Source organism: Vipera berus (genome assembly GCF_964194415.1).
Source record: "Vipera berus genome assembly, chromosome: 2".
Classification (NCBI taxonomy): domain Eukaryota; kingdom Metazoa; phylum Chordata; class Lepidosauria; order Squamata; family Viperidae; genus Vipera; species Vipera berus.
In genome coordinates this window covers 43,157,275-43,174,819 of record NC_138203.1, presented here as the reverse complement: position 1 = coordinate 43,174,819, position 17,545 = coordinate 43,157,275, and the positions used below count along the sequence as shown (strand labels likewise).

General features: G+C 38.1%; 1 protein-coding gene across 2 annotated transcripts in view; it reads left to right on the top strand.

Moving 5' to 3' along the window:
- SKIC3 (SKI3 subunit of superkiller complex) overlaps positions 1–17,545 on the top strand; it is a 58,092-nt gene that overhangs the window by 16,892 nt on the left and 23,655 nt on the right. For both annotated transcript variants that reach the window (XM_081321743.1, XM_081321744.1), the window contains exons 15-26: positions 1,391–1,570; positions 3,389–3,513; positions 6,093–6,346; positions 6,863–6,965; positions 11,526–11,702; positions 13,041–13,191; positions 13,357–13,435; positions 13,518–13,579; positions 13,667–13,723; positions 15,063–15,131; positions 15,699–15,773; positions 15,966–16,107. In XM_081321743.1, the coding sequence (XP_081177869.1) occupies positions 1,391–1,570; positions 3,389–3,513; positions 6,093–6,346; positions 6,863–6,965; positions 11,526–11,702; positions 13,041–13,191; positions 13,357–13,435; positions 13,518–13,579; positions 13,667–13,723; positions 15,063–15,131; positions 15,699–15,773; positions 15,966–16,107 (1,474 nt within the window). The remainder of the gene's footprint in view (positions 1–1,390; positions 1,571–3,388; positions 3,514–6,092; positions 6,347–6,862; positions 6,966–11,525; positions 11,703–13,040; positions 13,192–13,356; positions 13,436–13,517; positions 13,580–13,666; positions 13,724–15,062; positions 15,132–15,698; positions 15,774–15,965; positions 16,108–17,545) is intronic.

Below are 17,545 nucleotides of genomic sequence, written 5' to 3'. Positions count from 1 at the left end.
GATGTTGAGTCTTAGAAAAGATACTATAATGCCTATGATAAAATGGATGCTTTAGGAAGCAATTTAAACAAAAAGAAACTGATCCTGGCCCTACAAACTTAATATATAAATGTTAGAAATAATTGCAACAGATGACAGAAATATAAAATAAAGCATATTCAAATTTTCTTTTAGAACAAAGGGCGTAATTCAGTGGCTACTCAGGAGAAATGTACTTTGACAGGTTTGAAGAACTATATAATTAAGAAAGAGTGAATCAGATAGTTTGTTCTTTTGAACCTTCTTTATTTAATTTGTTTAGTCAGTTATTATTTTGTACCTCCCAAATCACAATATATTGGTGCACAAAGAAAAAAAGAAAACAAAAATCCATAATATTCCATCTTTCCATGCACCTTCATGAGGGGAAAGGAGGCTTAGAACTGAGCAGAATCATACTTGGGAAGAGAGTCCCTGATAATATCCCCATATTATTCCACTGAAGGCTTTATAGATGATAACCAATTCTCTAAAATAGGTCCAGAAGACTACTGGCAGTAAGTATCATCCTCAAAATGGATGTAATTTTGCAGCATTTGGTTTCCCCAATAGTAGCCTGACTGCTGCATTTTGTACAATTGCATCTTCATGTCATCTTTAAAGGCAGTCCCATGTAGAGCTTATTGTAGTAATCTAGTTGCATAGTGATTAGGCTCTTTGGGGAGGATTTTGTGGTAAGTTAATCTGTAACTGTCACAAAATCCTGCCCATGGCTTCCACTTGCTGTTCACTCAGGAGCTGAAAGAAACCTGCTCTGTAGGGCAGCATGACTCTTATCAAGAGGAGTTGATGTTTCCAGATCATCCAGATGCTTGTGGATAAACAACAGTTTTGTCTTTGTAGGGTTTAAACTCTGTTTCTTTCTATCAGTTCTATACAGTAAAAGATTTATATACTTCAGCCTTGCTACTCCCAAAAATATAATTAAAACATAATGCTTATTAATGGATTACAATATGAAAGAGTGGATTAGTTTTAAAAAACTAAAATCTCAGTTCCAGAATGAAAAAGTAAGGGTTTTTTTTAAAGAGTAGTTTTACAAATCATTTTGAACCAAGAAAACCCACTTTCTGGTCATCGTTCATCATCTATCTTGCTCGTAAGAGTGAAAGTACTATGAGGAAGGTCTCCAATAATTATTTTAATATGTAGATAGTTTCATGTGGCAGAAGCTTCTTCCTCAGTTATCCAAGTTCCTGTAGCCAAATTTCATTACATTTGTGTTTTGAATTACATAGATACAAAAGGCACCGCTTGACATATTTCATTTTTTATTTCTACTGTATACATCGAAACTGTTTTAGTGCAAATGCAAATAATAAATGGTAATATTGTGATATTTGTTTAACAGGCAGCAAAACTGGACAATTTCATGGGAGATGCTTTCCATTATTTAGGTCAATATTACAGAGATGTAGCTGGAGATAAAAACAGAGCTCTTGGTTGCTATAAAAAGGCTTTTGAAAGAGATAAAACAGATGGTGTTACTGGAGCAGCAGTAGTGGACTTGAGCACTGAGCTTGGAGACTTGGTAGGGTATATCTCATCTGGACTTTTTAATGTAGCAGTAAACAAAAAAGTTGTATAAAGTCTGTATAAAAAAGAGGTTTCAAAAATATTTTAAGTGTGCTATGATGGAGAATTAACAAAATTTATAAATCAAGAAATTTACCTTAGAGCTTCCAGGTTACTTTTCTTCATCCCCAAATGTTTCCCACAAGTCTTGGTGATTTTGGTATACAGGTAGTCCTCGATGTACAACAGTTCATTTAGTAACCAAAGTTACAACGACACTGAAAACAGTGACTATGGCCGCTTTTCACAGTTACAACTTTTGCAGCATCCCCATGAAAATAAACTCAAAATTCAGATGCTTGGCAACTGGTTCATATTTACGACCTTTGCTGTTTCCCAAGCTCATGTGATCACTTTTTGTGACCTTCTGACAAGCAAAGTCAATGGGGAAGCCAGATTCACTTAACAACCGAGTTACTAACTTCGGAACTGCAGTTACTAACCGAGTTACTAACTTAGGAACTCATTTAATAACTGAGGCAAGAAAAGTCGTAAAATGGGGCAAAACTCACTTAACAAATGTTTCAATGACAGAAATGTTGGGCTCAATCATCATAAGTCGAGGACTACCTATATCAGGGGTCAGCAACCTGAAACAGTGAAAGAGCCACTCGGAACCGGTTCCCTCACAAAAGGAAAAACTGGGAGCCGCAAAAAATGTGTACACATGTGCGTACATTTGCAGAACAGGGTTTGACTGAAGAGTGGAGCCAAGGCGAGATATGCACCTACCCTGCATATTTGAATTGATTGGTTGAACTTTTTTAGTCCCACCTTTTTTTGGGGGGGGACTGCACATGGCAGAGGACTGGGAGCCGCAAGAGACGGCTGAAAGAGCCGTATGCGGCTCCGGAGCCGCGGGTTGCAGACCTGTGACCTATATAGACACGTTGGGCACAACAATCGGAAACATGTAGGATACAATATAGCAGACACTTCCTACATTTCTGCTGTGTTTGTTCCTCTGTCTTTCAGATGCAGTAATAAGGCCCTGAATAGGCTGTGTCACACTTTCACTTACCCAGACTAATTTTGCTATCCCATTTGCTTCCTTTATTTGTTTTTTCTAAATTTGCTCCTGCTGTGGATTCAGGTACTATTTAATATAGAGTAATATAGCATAGATATTAGTTATGTGAACAATGTATAGAAAATCTTGCCATTATTGGGAGAGGTTCTTTGTGTGAAATCTGACCATTGCTGTTACAATCAAACTTGCAAAGAGACAAATAATGATTTAGGTAAATTTTTTTTCTTTTAACTGGCATTTTTGTTATTTTTCAGCCAATAGAGGGGCCTGTATGGACAAATGTTTTTATGCCTCATAATTTTGATAGCAATGGAAGGCATACTAATTCCACATAGATATTATAACAATCTGACAAAAACTGGCAAAGCCAACTTTATTTCCTAAGTCAAACTGTGATTGCTGTTGGCATATTCTCAGTAACATGGCACAGGGGTTTGTAATTACAGATACATGAATTACTATGGCCCATTGTTGGGAAATGCTAGCACCTTTGAATTTAGCAATATTTTTAGCATTAGTTTGAAATTAAAATCAGCCTTTGTTTCTGTTCAGAGGAACACAAGTGTAGCTTCTAGATAGGCTTAAGCTGTGTGTGGTTCTCACAAATGAAATCTTTTAGGGTTTGCTTTTAATTCTATAGCAGGAAATGTAAGAAATACTCTGAGAATGCTGTTCTTTGTTCTATTTTTCTCAATTATATGCCCCATAACAAATCTTTCATAATATTTTGCTTGTGTGTGTTAGGAAACTGCCCTTGCCATCTTGACAGAGGTAACGGAACAAGCAAGTGCTGGGAGAGCAAAATGGGCCTGGCTTCGTCGAGGACTTTATTATCTAAAAGTGGGACAACATTCACAAGCCGTGGCAGAGTAAGAACATTTAACAAATTGCATTTTGTTATTTTATGCAGAAGGCAAGCTTAACTGGTAGTCGATTGTATCTGTACACATTACTTTTTTTTTTAAAAAAGCAAACTGTCAGAATCCATTTATATCACATTCATAAATGTATGTTTAAAACATTATTCCCCCCCCCATCGATTCTGCCATCTCCCGAGGAAGGAGGAGCGCATGTGGATTCAGCCTGCCTTAGGTTATTTCAAAGACCAAGGGAAATCTTTTGAACTGGGGGAACAAAAGGGAGGGTTAGAGAAGAAGGCATCTGGCCTGTGTCTTCATTTAATTCTGTAAAGGAAGAAGGCAGTAACCATAAAGATTCGAAGTTCCTTTTTTCCCACGAAAGGGATGACATGAAGTAAAATGATGGCGGCTGACCAAATGGGGTTGAGGGAAGGGGGGTTGAACCAGGAACCCTTTATAAAGTTTCAATTTGTAAAACAATACTAAGTCCTGTCTTGTATTTCCACAACCAAGTATGTCCTAGTAAAAATTCCTTTTGGACTAGAACTGACTCCAAGAATTTTTGTTTTCCTAAGAAGTGGATTGGGGTGGGTCCTGACACAAACCTCCTTTTTCTCTGTGAATGTTGCTATTTGGTACTTGTTGTTTGTTCTTAGCTGCGAAGTCGTGTCCGACCCATCGCGACCCTATGGACAACATTCCTCCAGGCCTTCCTGTCTTCTACCATCTTCTGGAGTCCATTTAAGCTCACGCCTACTGCTTCAGTGACTCCATCCAGCCACCTCATTCTCTGTCATCCCCTTCTTCTATTGCCCTCGATCTTTCCCAGCATTAGGCTCTTCTCCAGTGAGTCCTTCCTTCTCATTAGGTGGCCAAAGTATTTGAGTTTTAGCTTCAGGATCTGGCCTTCTAAAGAGCAGTCAGGATTGATCTCCTCTAGGACTGACCGGTTTGATCGCCTTGCAGTCCAAGGGACTCGCAGGAGTCTTCTCCAGCACCATAGTTCAAAGGCCTCAATTCTTTGGCGCTCAGCCTTTCTTATGGTCCAACTTTCACTGCCATACATTGCAACTGGGAAGACCATAGCCTTGACTATACGCACTTTTGTTGACAGGGTGATGTCTCTGCTTTTTAGTGTGCTGTCTAGATTTGCCATGGCTTTCCTCCCCAGGAGCAAGCGTCTTTTAATTTCTTGGCTACAGTCCCCATCTGCAGTGATCTTGGAGCCCAGGAAAACAAAATCTGTCACTACCTCCATTTCTTCCCCATCTATTTGCCAAGAATTGAGAGGGCCAGATGCCATGATCTTGGTTTTCTTAATGTTAAGTTTCAACCCAGGTTTTGCACTCTCCTTCTTCACCCGCAACAAGAGGCTCTTTAGTTCTTCTTCACTTTCTGCCATTAGAGTGGTATCATCTGCGTATCTTAGGTTGTTGATATTTCTTCCGGCAATCTTAATTCCAACTTTTGATTCATCTAGCCCTGCCTTTCTCATGATGTGCTCTGCATATAAGTTAAATAGGCAGGGCGACAGTATACAGCCTTGCCGGACTCCTTTCCCAATTTTGAACCAATCAGTGGTTCCGTGTCCAGTTCTCACTGTTGCTTCTTGACCCGCATATAGGTTTCTCAAGAGACAAATAAGATGGTCTGGTACTCCCATCTCTTTAAGAACTTGCCACAGTTTGTTATGATCCACACAATCAAAGGCTTTAGCATAGTCAATGAAGCAGAAGTAGATGTTTTTCTGGAACTCCCTAGCTTTCTCCATGATCCAGCGTATGTTGGCAATTTGATCTCTAGTTCCTCTGCCTCTTCGAAATCCTGCCTGTACTTCTGGTTATTTGGTACTAGAATGCAGTAATCATTAGAAGTCTTTTGTATAAAACAGTGCACTCCTTTGTCTTATATCAGTGGAATATTATGGAGCAGTTCTTCTAGGCACTGAGAAAATGTTTACCCTCTCCCAGATAGTACTTCTAGGTATTAGAGGTTGCTGTGTTGAAATTTGGCATGGTGTTGCAGAAGCAACCAATGCCATCCTGTAGTTTACCAACAGCAACCTATTGCTACCTTTCTGCTACTTCTCTTTGGGTATTTGCATGATCTAAATACCAGAGTTTGTTAAGGTAAAAGTGTGGTATCTTGGAAGTTTTTTAAAAAAGAATATTGGAAATATATTCTTTTTATTTTATTATTTATTTTATTTGTAATATATTTTATATATTCTTTTAATTAGTATTAGTCTGTTTGGTATAAAGAAATTTATATTGAGCTCCTGTATGAGCCCAAATGAAATAATCAGGATGCTGATTTTTTTATTTCCAAAATTAACTGTTAGCTGCTCTATAAATACAGGTTAGCCAAAATAATCAGATTGTGCATAAATATGACTTTGGTTTTGGTGTTGTCTCAACAAATGGTCTATAAATAGTTTTTAGATATCATGTAGCATTACAGATGTGGGAATTTTTATTTGGTGTTCTATTTGCCTTTAACAGAGTCGCAGCATGGAATATGGTAAATAAAACTTTTAATTGAATAGAATATTGTTTATGAACTCAGTGCTGGGTTTTCAATGTGTCTAGTTTGCAAGCCGCTCTGCGAGCAGATCCAAAGGACCCCAATTGTTGGGAAGCTCTAGGAGAGGCCTATCTGAGTCGAGGAGGCTACACAACAGCCCTGAAGTCATTCCGAAAGGCAAGAGAACTCAACCCCAAGTCTATATATAGTATTTATAAGGCTGCTGCAATTGAGCAAATTCTTGGAAAATATAAAGAGGCTATTGCAGAATATCAGCATATTTTGGAGAAATCAAAAGATTATGTCCCTGCACTAAAAGGTAATTATGTATTTTATGTGCAATATATTTATTACTAAGCTGTTATTTCAATACAGTTACCCACTTAACATATTTCACTGCCTCCATTCCTTTTCTCTAGCCATTTCTAAACTTAATAAAATATGTGATTTTTCAACAATTACAGGAATAGCTATTTGGTTGTCTTAATTATGCAAGGAACTGTTGAGTCACCTAAACATGGGAAATGAGTAAATTGCTTGTAAAATCACTTTCAACATCTTTCATCTAAATCTTAGTCTCTAAAATAATAATTCCCTTTTTCTCATTCTGTACTTTAAATGGAAAATTTTAAAAAGTTGAAAATATTTCCCCCTCAATTTATTTTATTCATTTAATTATTGATTATTACATTTCTGTTCCTATGTACCCCAAATTTATATTTTAATTAACAGCCATATCAAATATTTTCCCACATTTGATACCTTACGCTTAATGTATGTTTGCTTGTAATATTACTATACCTTAACAATCTTTTTTTAAAAAAAAATAAAACAGGTTTGGGAGAGTGTTATCTCATGATGGCAAAGTCTGTTCTTGCTAACTATCTGGATGGGAAAGCTTTGGACTATGTAGAACAATCACTTGATTTTTTGGCACGGTTAGTATTTTTATATAGTCATTCTTCATTGTTGACTTGAAAGATATTCTCTTTTTTCAGTAAATGGCACACAGCCTGTCAACCCTTACTCCCAAAAATATAAAATACAACCCAGTTTTTCCTCAGTCAGAGGACCAGAAGACTACAATGTGGAAGGGACCAAACAGGTGTCGCTGCTACTTTACTTGATTTAGAGGTATTGTAAATACAGCTCTGTTACATTGCTTGGATGCTCCCTCTAACACAGGGGTGTCAAACTCAATTTCATTGAGGGCCGCTTCAGCATTGCAGTTGCCCTCGGGGCCGGGTGGGTATGGCCAGGGTAGGCGTGGCCTACTGGGTGGGCGTGGCTAGAGTGCGTATGGCCTACTGGGTGGGCATGGCCAGCTCTACATCGTTTGCATCAAGGGTGCCTATGGGGGCCTGGGCAGGAGTGGGACAGATCTGAGGGTCTCTGGCAGAAGGAGGGTCTCTGGGCCAGGGCCAAGGCAGTGGGGGCCATTCCCTCACTGTTTCCAGGATGGCTTCGTGGGCCACATGAAACCACTTCGTGGGCCGGATCTGGCCCCCGGGCCTTGTGTTTGACACGTCTGCTCTAACAGAATAAAAACTCTGGATTCATACTCTTGATTTTTAATCAAATTAACTGCTAGAAACACATGGCCATACTGAGTCATGATCCACTTTCTGATGAATGTTCTTAATATGGTCAGTTGACTAATCAATACATTATTGCATTGAGATATTGATGAACATGACCATGGTTCTCTTTGAATTTGGCCTCTCCTTATGAGACAATATATACTTAGTCTCCAGATGACCACATGCTGATCAATAGCTTATAGCTTTATGACCTTGGTTTGCATTTTGTTCCTTTGCTTAAAATCTTCCATCTTTGCTAATAGTGATAATTACCTAAATGGGAAATAAAACTTTCCAGCGTCTTCTTTGGGCGAATGTATTCTGTTCATCAAAAAGAAGAAATCATTTTCTTGTATATTTTCAAAGATACTATGATTATTATTTTCAAACTGATCACGAACACTTATTGGCCATCTGTAAGAAAGGGGTAAGGGGCCTTATAATCAGAAACATCCTTATTAGTACATGTTGTATAGACTATTATAAATTGTTGTTAGCTATATAATAATTCCTCTGTTTTTTGTTAAAGAAGAAGCAAAGAATCGTAGGTTTATTCTAGAGGTACAAGTTATAAAAAGAATTCATGAAAACTTGAACCAAATATGGAACAAAATACAAAAGATTACCTGAAGTTAAAAATTACTTGACACAGGGTTTTCTATGTATATTTGATAAAATGCCCGCAGCATTAGAAGCTTAAATTGACAGTTAAAAACTGGAACCAGGAGATATCCAGGATATAAGCCTTTACACAAGAATATGTGGGCAGTAATGACAAGAAGGTATACTTAAGGGGTAAAGAAAAACAAAAAATGTTACAGATCCCTAAATCTGTATCAAAATAGCCTAAAGGAAACAAAGATTATATAAGCCAAGACACAAGAAAATTGTTCTGAACCAGCCTGCTACCGGCCTTGCAATAAGGCAAACCCCTGTTCAAACAGTAGAGACTGGAGAGCGTCTGAGGCTGAAAAGCGTCTGCCAAGATTTATTACTCAAATAACAGAACAAGAAACAAAAACACTGGAACTTGAATCCTCAAACGGAAGGGTTGCTTTCAGCAACCAGCCCTTCCCCAAACACTCCTTTTATTTAGAGTTCAGGGCGTGGCCTCCCTGTGCCTCCTCCCGAGGAGTCCCACAGCCTTTCTCTGTTTGTTCCTGCTCGACTGCCTCCTGCGTCGGGCGTCCTTGAACAGGGCCAGCTGTGGGTCATCATCCTCCGCACTATCGGGCTCACGCAGCTGAGAAGAGGGCCCCGGCTGGGGGCTCTGCGAAGCCTCCAAGCCATCATCAACCAGTTCGTCTTCCACATTCTCCTCCTCCCCCTCATCTGAGTCATCCGAGACATCTGAGCCGGCTGCCGGACCCACAGGCTGGCCCTGAGTCACAACAAAAATAAAGCAAAAGAGGGAGATAGCAAAAAGGCTTTAAAGTAACCTAAGGAATGAAACACAAGAAATTAAGAATTATATCAAACTGATCAGCAATAGGTCACCTGGAGATTGACTATATATTGTTTCATAAGGAAAAGCCAAAGTCAGGGCAATAAGTAAGGTTCATTAAAAAAAGACTCATAATTCCAGTTCAGTAGGTCTCAGAGTTTCCAGGATTCTCAAATACAAAGGAAAAGAAGCCAACCAAAACACCCATATGTTCAAAAATTTGGGAATTGTTAGGAGTATGAAGAAAATGATAATGGCATCTGTTTTAATAACTGTAATATATGGCTTGCATTTATGTTAAGCAGCAGTAGACCTTGAACCCATAATAAAGCCAATTTGATTTCACAGTAAAGACAGCAAGGTAGAAACCAGTAGACTATGTGTTCTACAGGTAGTTCTCACTTACCAACTGCCTTATTTACCAACTATTTGCAGTTACAATGGTGATAAAGTAATTTTGTTACCAGTCCGCAAATTTATCACTTTCACGAGTCTAAAGCAAAGGAAAGCTAAAGTAGCATCATAAGCACAGTCACGATTTCACTCAGCAACCACTTTGCTTAATGACTGAGTTGCCAGCCCCAACTGAAATTGCTTAATGAAGACTAACTATGGTCCCACATTAGTTACAAAGCCAACTGTGTGATCTTGAATGAGTCACTCTTTCTCACATCTTAAAAGGAGGCAGTGGCAAACCATTTCCAAAAATTTGCCAAGAAAATTGCAGGGACTAGTCCAGACAGTCATCAAGACTCAAGACTGACTTGAAGATATGCCTGCATGCATGCACATACAAATCAAGTACATAACTTTACTGGGACACTTGTATGTCATCTACAAATAATATTTTCTGGCCTCCTTTTAATTGCTGTCTGTTAATTGTAATAGTGTAATGTTTGAATGAATAATCTAAGTAAGATTAATTAACTCTATAAGGTCACTCACATTATTGTTACCTGCATCACAAATTAAAGTGCCATTAATGGACTTTATCCAATGGAAGGACAACCCCGAAGCAATCTATTATATAGTATAATGAACAAAGAAACTGAGGGTAATTAATTTTGGTCTACATAAGCAAAGAAACATGGTGTTGTTTTTTTTAAAAAATGACCATTGGTGTATATATGAAGAAATGATAGTAAATTGAAAGAAAAGTTTCAGAATTGATAGTAATAATATATGATAAATCTAAATGAGAAAAGTTTGGAACTAAAATAGCCAATATAATTCTACTCATGCTGAAATGGAAGAATGGAAAGTCTATTTTTATGAAGCCCTCATTTAACAATCATTTTATTAACACCAAGGTTCTGATACAACAAGAAAAATGGAATTATCAGGAAAACCATCAAAGTTTGGGAGACAGAAAGTATTTATCTTACTTTCTGCATCTTTTGTATTCCCAACAGTTGTAAAAATATAGGAACTGTTGGGTAAGCAGATTACATCAATTTGGAAAATTACTCAGCAAAAGAAGACAGATAGAAGAGATTTGACTCGCCCTACCAGATGACTATTACGTGAATAAACATTTGTTTGAATATGGCTAAAAGATCAGAGAATTTTGAACACAAAGGGGCCTTACAACAAGAAGGATAAGAGATTTATAAGTATTATAGTAGGTTTTATAATATATGAAATGTTAAAATAGTAGGTTGATGTAACTTTTATTAATATATAAGTGAAATACGGTATAAACTGTTAAAAAGGATGTTATATCTAGATATTATAAGATAGATAAAAAGTATAGTATTTTTATAATGCATGATATAAAATATTGGGAGGATGTACCTAAATGGGAAAATTTGGACAGTTAGATGACTAATATGAAGAAATTATAACTGATTAGAATTGGATTGAATATAAGGGAATTTAAGCGAACAAAAATTATAAAAATAGGATGTGTGCTGAACTGAGATGATGGTTATGAGAAGCTGAAAAAAATCTTATATAGAGAGATTATTATTATTTTTATAAATATAAAAATGCCTATATCCAATCATTTATATATTGAAAATATTAAGAATTATATTTTGGCTAAGTTTGAAGAAGGAGAATACAAACGGGAGAAGGGAAGGTCAAAGAAATGTATCAATAATTAATATATTAATTATGGAAATATTAAGAATTATATTTTGGCTAAGTTTGAAGAAGGAGAATACAAACGGGAGAAGGGAAGGTCAAAGAAATGTATCAATAATTAATATATCAAATTAATTATTATTGATTGTTAATTATTTTGTCCTTTTTTTCTTGTTAAAACATAAACCAAGTCAACACGCTGTACACCAGGCACTGGAGATTGTTATAGTTAAAAACTAATAAAATATCTGTTAAAAAAAAGAAAATAAATCAGAGGCTGTAGTAGGAAAGGGGGTTTGAAGAAGGTTAATTTCCTTGAACCTCTGTTCAAGCCTAATACTTTCTGTTCTTGGTGAACTTTATTTCTAATACTTTTTTCTTTGTTTCAGGGCAGCAAAATATCGCCCAGAAGTATCTTGCCTTTGGAAGTTGCTTGGAGATGCCTGTAATTGTGTATGTGTTATTTCACCGCCCAAAGTGAATGTAAAAGTTTCAGGGTTCCTTATTGGCCAGAACATGGAAAAATGTGTGCTCCAAAAAAGTGATCTGCTCAGTCTTGGGGGAAGGTAATGGACCTTATACAATCCTACAAGGGTGGGTGTGTTTGAGTGAGGGATTGCTTATTCCTCTTAACCTGACCAGTCACTTCAATTAACAGGGGAGGCCCAGTGAACATTTCCAGAAGCTGTTGTGATTCAGGGTCAGCCTGTGGGTTCGGCAGTTGGGTCGGATGACTCAGAGGAGGAGGAGGGGGGTGTTGAAGACCTTGCTGAGGGGGTTGAAGATCTTGCTGATGAGAGCCCTCAGCCAGGCCCCTCCCACTTGGTCACCACGGAGACCCAGCTGTGTGAGCCTGACAGCGTGGATGAAGATGACCCACAGCTGGCCCTGTTCAAGGACGCCCGACACAGGAGGCAGTCAATTAGGAGTAAACAGAGGAAGGCAATGGGGCTTCTCGGAAGGAGGCAGAGAGAAGCCACGCCCTGAACTCTATATAAGGGGAATGTGTGGGGAGGGCTGGTTTGCTGAAGGCAACCGCTTGGATAGTTCGTGTTTCTTAAAGTTCTTGTTTCTTGGTTCGTGTCTTGTTTGTTTTTGTAGCTATAAATTTGGCAGGCGTAATTCCAGCCTCTTGCCTTATTGTAAAAGGGGTTGTCCCTGCCTTTTCTGCAGGGCCGGTAGCAGGCTGGTACAGAACAGAAGCTTAGTTATCTGGCATATAGGGAAAGGACTTTACAGATTATGGAATGCTTTCCCTTGGGAGTTACATTTGCCTTTCTGTCTCTTAATATTTTGGAAATGTCGAAAGTGCATCTTATTTATTAAGAGATTGTTAATTAACAATGAATTGTTTGTTGTAACTTCATTGATTTTATGATGTTTTTTGTATTTCTTTTAATTGTTGTAAGCTCCTGGAGTGCTTATGTAAGCAGAACGGTGGATTATAAATTGAATACATTTTATTTCATACCAAAGAATGGAGCAATAATTGTTATGCCAAATTGTTAAAAACGTTAAGGGTCAAGAATAAATGTGGCCAATGACCAGTATAGCTATAGTCAGGGACAATGGAGAAAAATAATCATGGAATATGATTAATCCCAGACATCTAGCTGGAAAAAGAAATATATGGTTTGAACTGAATTGGTTAAAGCTTTGAATTTATTAGAATTGAATGTAAACTCTCAGATTCTTTGGTAGCAAAATGGCCCCTATTTCATTGCAGCAACATTGCCACACGACTAAGATCTCAGTGTTCTCAATGTCTGTTTGCATTGAGCAGTGTTGCTATCGCACAGAAAAGTTTTGTAATCCTTGAAAGCACCCTTAAGTGTATAAGTCCATTTCCATCAGTTTTGCTAATGCGAGTAATTCTCTTCATTGGATGTTCCATGTTTCTGCAGATGTTATGGTCGTGGACTGAAACTGATGTCTTCACCAAATACATGGTGTGATCTTGGAATAAATTATTATAATCAAGTGCAGCATCTTGCAGCCACGGACAGTAACAGTAACAAAAATGAAATCAATGAACTTTTAGAGAGATCCATACAGGTAATTTCTCCAATACAATATACAAATATTAAGCCTACTGCTTTTCTAGCATCTCCAAGCTATAGATAAAGTGTCACATTCCTTAGCATGGTGTATAACATTTAACACAGTGAATTGAATTAACACAGTGTTGAATTACAATACTGAGGTCTCAGTCTCTTCCAGTGCCTGAAAAAAGCAGTGCGATTAGACAGTAAAAATCATATCTACTGGAATGCCCTTGGTGTGGTAGCCTGTTGCAAAGGTACGTTTTAATGTAAACATTTTTTCATAATTTAAAGTTTTAATATCACAGAGGGTGTTACAGACAAATCTGTATTTTTTAGGTGTTGGAAATTATGCCCTTGCTCAACATGCATTCATTAAGTCTATTCAAACTGATCATATTGTAAGTACTCTTGATAGCTGTATCTATTTTAAAGGAGAATACAAGCATCTTAAATTCATCCTTTGAAAACCCCTTTCTTTTGTTTAGAACGTGGTTGCCTGGACCAATCTGGGAGTTTTGTATTTAACAAGTGGAAAAATAGAGGTAAGTGCATTCTTATGATGCTTCTGAACCATATCTTCATGAAAATGAAGTAGGTGACATGTAACCAATAATGAAACAATGCAAAATGTTGCACGCCCAATAACTTATTGGAGCAATTAAATATTAATATATACAATTTGGGTGCAATATTTATTACATTTTTATTTTATCTTTCCTGTACAATCTCAAGGCAGCTTACTTGGAAAGTTATTGTATCAAAATAATTTTGTAGGTTAGGATGAGAAAGAATGGCTGGCCATAAATCAAGAGAATGCTGACCCATGAGAGTAAGGAGAGATTTGAAACTGGATCTTCCTAATCCAAAACTTGAAGTGGTGTATGATGCTAGCACTATATACTTATTTATATATAAATCGTTGGTGATGAACAGAATCATTGAGCATGTCTTGCTACAGTTAGATCTCTTGCACGATATAATTGTTACTCAGAGACACCTCAGGAATTGCTGAAAGGCTTCAGCGACAAAAACAAGAAATGTATTTATATTTATAAATATAGAATAGAACATACAGGTAGTTCTCTCTTAACCTTCCTTTTAACTGGAATTTCTATCACTAAGCAAAATGGTTATTAACTGAAATGTCACATGACTGCATTGCATAGTGATGTCAGTTTTGCTAGTCCTGTTTGCAGTTGTTAAACAAGGACCTCACACTTCTTCTGTCCTGTGCATTCATTATCATCTCCTCAAGAAGGCCCAACAAGCTCTCTCCAGCAGATTGAGGCTCCACAGCCCTGCAACACTTGCTTCTGCTTCAACACCCCCCGCCCACCTATTTCCCCCTAACTGCACTTTTTGACACACACCCCATCCACTAGCCTGCCGCCCCCAGCTGATGTTTGGGAGGAGGCAATGGGACAGAGCCAGCGGAGAAGGTAGGGTGGTGGTATAGGCAGCAACTGCCCCACTGAAGGTGGTGGTGTCTGCTAGTTATCGCTAACTAGTGCTGATCTGAAACTGCAATCCAGGTATGGCAGCCATGGAAGTTTGGATGAAGCCTATGAGTAGAAAAATCATGAATGTACAGTTTGGTTTAGTGGTTAAGGCAACAGGTGTGAAAGTGTGAGACCGTCTTAGCCATGAAAGCCAGCTGGGTGACTTAGGGCCAGTCATTCTCTCTCAGCCCAACCCACCTCACAGGGCTGTTTTAGTAGGGAAAATAGGAGAAAGAAGGTATGTTTGCCACCTTGAGTTATTTGTAAAATAAATAAATAAATAAATAATACATGTACAGTACTTTCTGTAGTTATTTCATACATATTTAATCCTTTTCACCCAATTTAATAATTCTGTGTTGATTTTATGTAACTTTTCCAGCAAGCGCATGAAGCTTTTAAAGTAGCCCAGTCTCTGGAACCCTCCCATCTAACCTGTTGGATTGGACAGGTAGAGTCTCTAATCTCTTTCAAATGCCTATTTATGTAGCAACATTATTAGGATTTAAACAGCACGTTTTTAATACAGCTCGTATTAAGAATCAAATTGCCAACATAGCAAGTTACTTAAAGTATATGCCTTGGTTTATCCCTACATTTGACCTTGGTGGGTGAGTAGATAGGAAAAGAGATGGAGAGAAACACTGGAATAGCTTTAAATTTAATATAGATAGAACAATTTTTATTCAAATTCAAGGTAGTTTCTTTTCTATCAGTGGTTGATTTTTATATGCTGCACCTTCATATAATGACTACATTTAGTGGCGTTTTCACTTTGTGATAAGGCATTTAATGCCTATGGTTATTTTTTCAGACACCATGGAAGCATTTACTAAGATTGGAGCTGTTATTCTGCAGATGTAAATGAAACTAGCAAGATTCATAGAACATTTTGCTATACCTGATTTTAACTTCTTGTTAATCAACCTGTGGTGAGGAATAAACAGGCTATGTTTGAGGCATATATTTTCAAAGCAGATAAATTTGAGTTTTCAATTTTATCTTATTCTCTTGGTAGGCCCTTGTTGCAGAAACTGTTGGCAGCTATGAAACAATGGATCTCTTCAGACACACCACTGAACTCAGCATGCACGTGAGCTGATTTAATCAGATGCATTATATGGCAGTTCTGAAACAGAGCTGTAATTTTGATTCAGTCTTTACCCTCAATATATTTGTGATGTTAGCTAAATCAACCGGATGCCTAACTCTTAGGCATGTGCTTAAGTAACAATAAAATATTTTCCTAACTGAGCAGTTATTAATTCCAGTTCTTCTCCAATAGACGGAAGGGGCAAAAGGCTATGCCTATTGGGTGTGCTCAACCTTGCAAGATAAAACCAACAGAAATACTGAACTATATAAGTACAACATCCTTCAGATGAACGCCGTTCCAACAGCACAAGTTGCTTTAACCAAATATACAGGTAACTTTTTTTGAAGATTTTTTTTTAATCCCACCTGTATTCTATAAACAACTTGAGGTGGATGGCGAATATACTGTATATAGTACTCATTCCTTCCTTCCATTTTTCCACAACAACAACCCTGTGAGGTGAGTTGGGCTAAGAGAAAGAGACACTGGCTGAAAGTCAGCCAGGCGGCTTTCATGCCTAAAGCAAGACTAGAACTCACAGTCTCCTTGTTTCTAGGCCAGCCCTTTAACCACTACACCAAACTGGCACTCTCCGCCCTACATTTAAAATGCTAGATGATTTCAATTAGATTGGTCAAAGTAGAATCCAGTGATTGTTGTGAGGTTTGGAACAGAAAAGAGGAAGCACGCTTGGAGCAACTTTCAATGAGTTTCAAATTCATTGCTGCTTCATGTAGAATCAATTTATAACTTATCCTTAGCCGTGACAGTTTAGTAGAACCTCAGTGAACCTTTCCAGTATATATCGACGTTCCAGAGACTGGAGAAGCAGAGAAGGGCTGCTACATTTTTTTGGTGTGTCTTTAAAGATCCCAGAGGCTTAGGCTGGCCGCCATTGGGAACAAGGCAATAAGGCAGCAGAGTTGCTGCTCTACATTGTATTGCCTAAACCAGGGGTAGGCAACCTCGGCTCTTTTATGACTCGTGGACTTTAACTCCCAGCATAGCTGACTCAGGAATTCTGGGAGTTAAAGTCCACGAGTCATAAAAGAGCCGAGGTTGCCTACCCCTGGCTGACTCAGGAATTCTGGGAGTTGAAGTCCACGAGTCATAAAAGAGCCGAGGTTGCCTACCCCTGGCTGACTCAGGAATTCTGGGAGTTAAAGTCCACGAGTCATAAAAGAGCCGAGGTTGCCTACCCCTGGCTGACTCAGGAATTCTGGGAGTTGAAGTCCACAAGTCATAAAAGAGCCGAGGTTGCCTACCCCTGGCTGACTCAGGAATTCTGGGAGTTGAAGTCCACGAGTCATAAAAGAGCAGAGGTTGCCTACCCCTGGCCTAAACCTAGAATAGCGATACACCTTTTTTTTCTCTTTCTTACCCTTTTCTCCCTTACTCCTTTTACAAATATGCTGAACATAATACCCAGACTTGGAGATATAACACACTCTTCCCCAATCCGGTACCCTCCAGAGCTATTGGGAAGCTATTAGTACTGACAATTTTTAAAGCTGTAGTCTCGAAATATGCTGGGATACTAACTGTTCTATGGAAAAGGATAACGTGTAAAATAAGATTTAAATGTGCACTCTTGAAGTTAGATGTATCTGAAATGGTCACCTATCGTTTGTACATTAATCCATCCGCAGATGATGGAATAAGTGTAGTTTATCTGAAATGCCTGTGTTTCCTTTTCAGTTCTGCAAATGGTTCTAGTAGCATGTTTCGGGATGCAAATTTCAGATTGTTTTTGTATGCTCTCCTGTTTT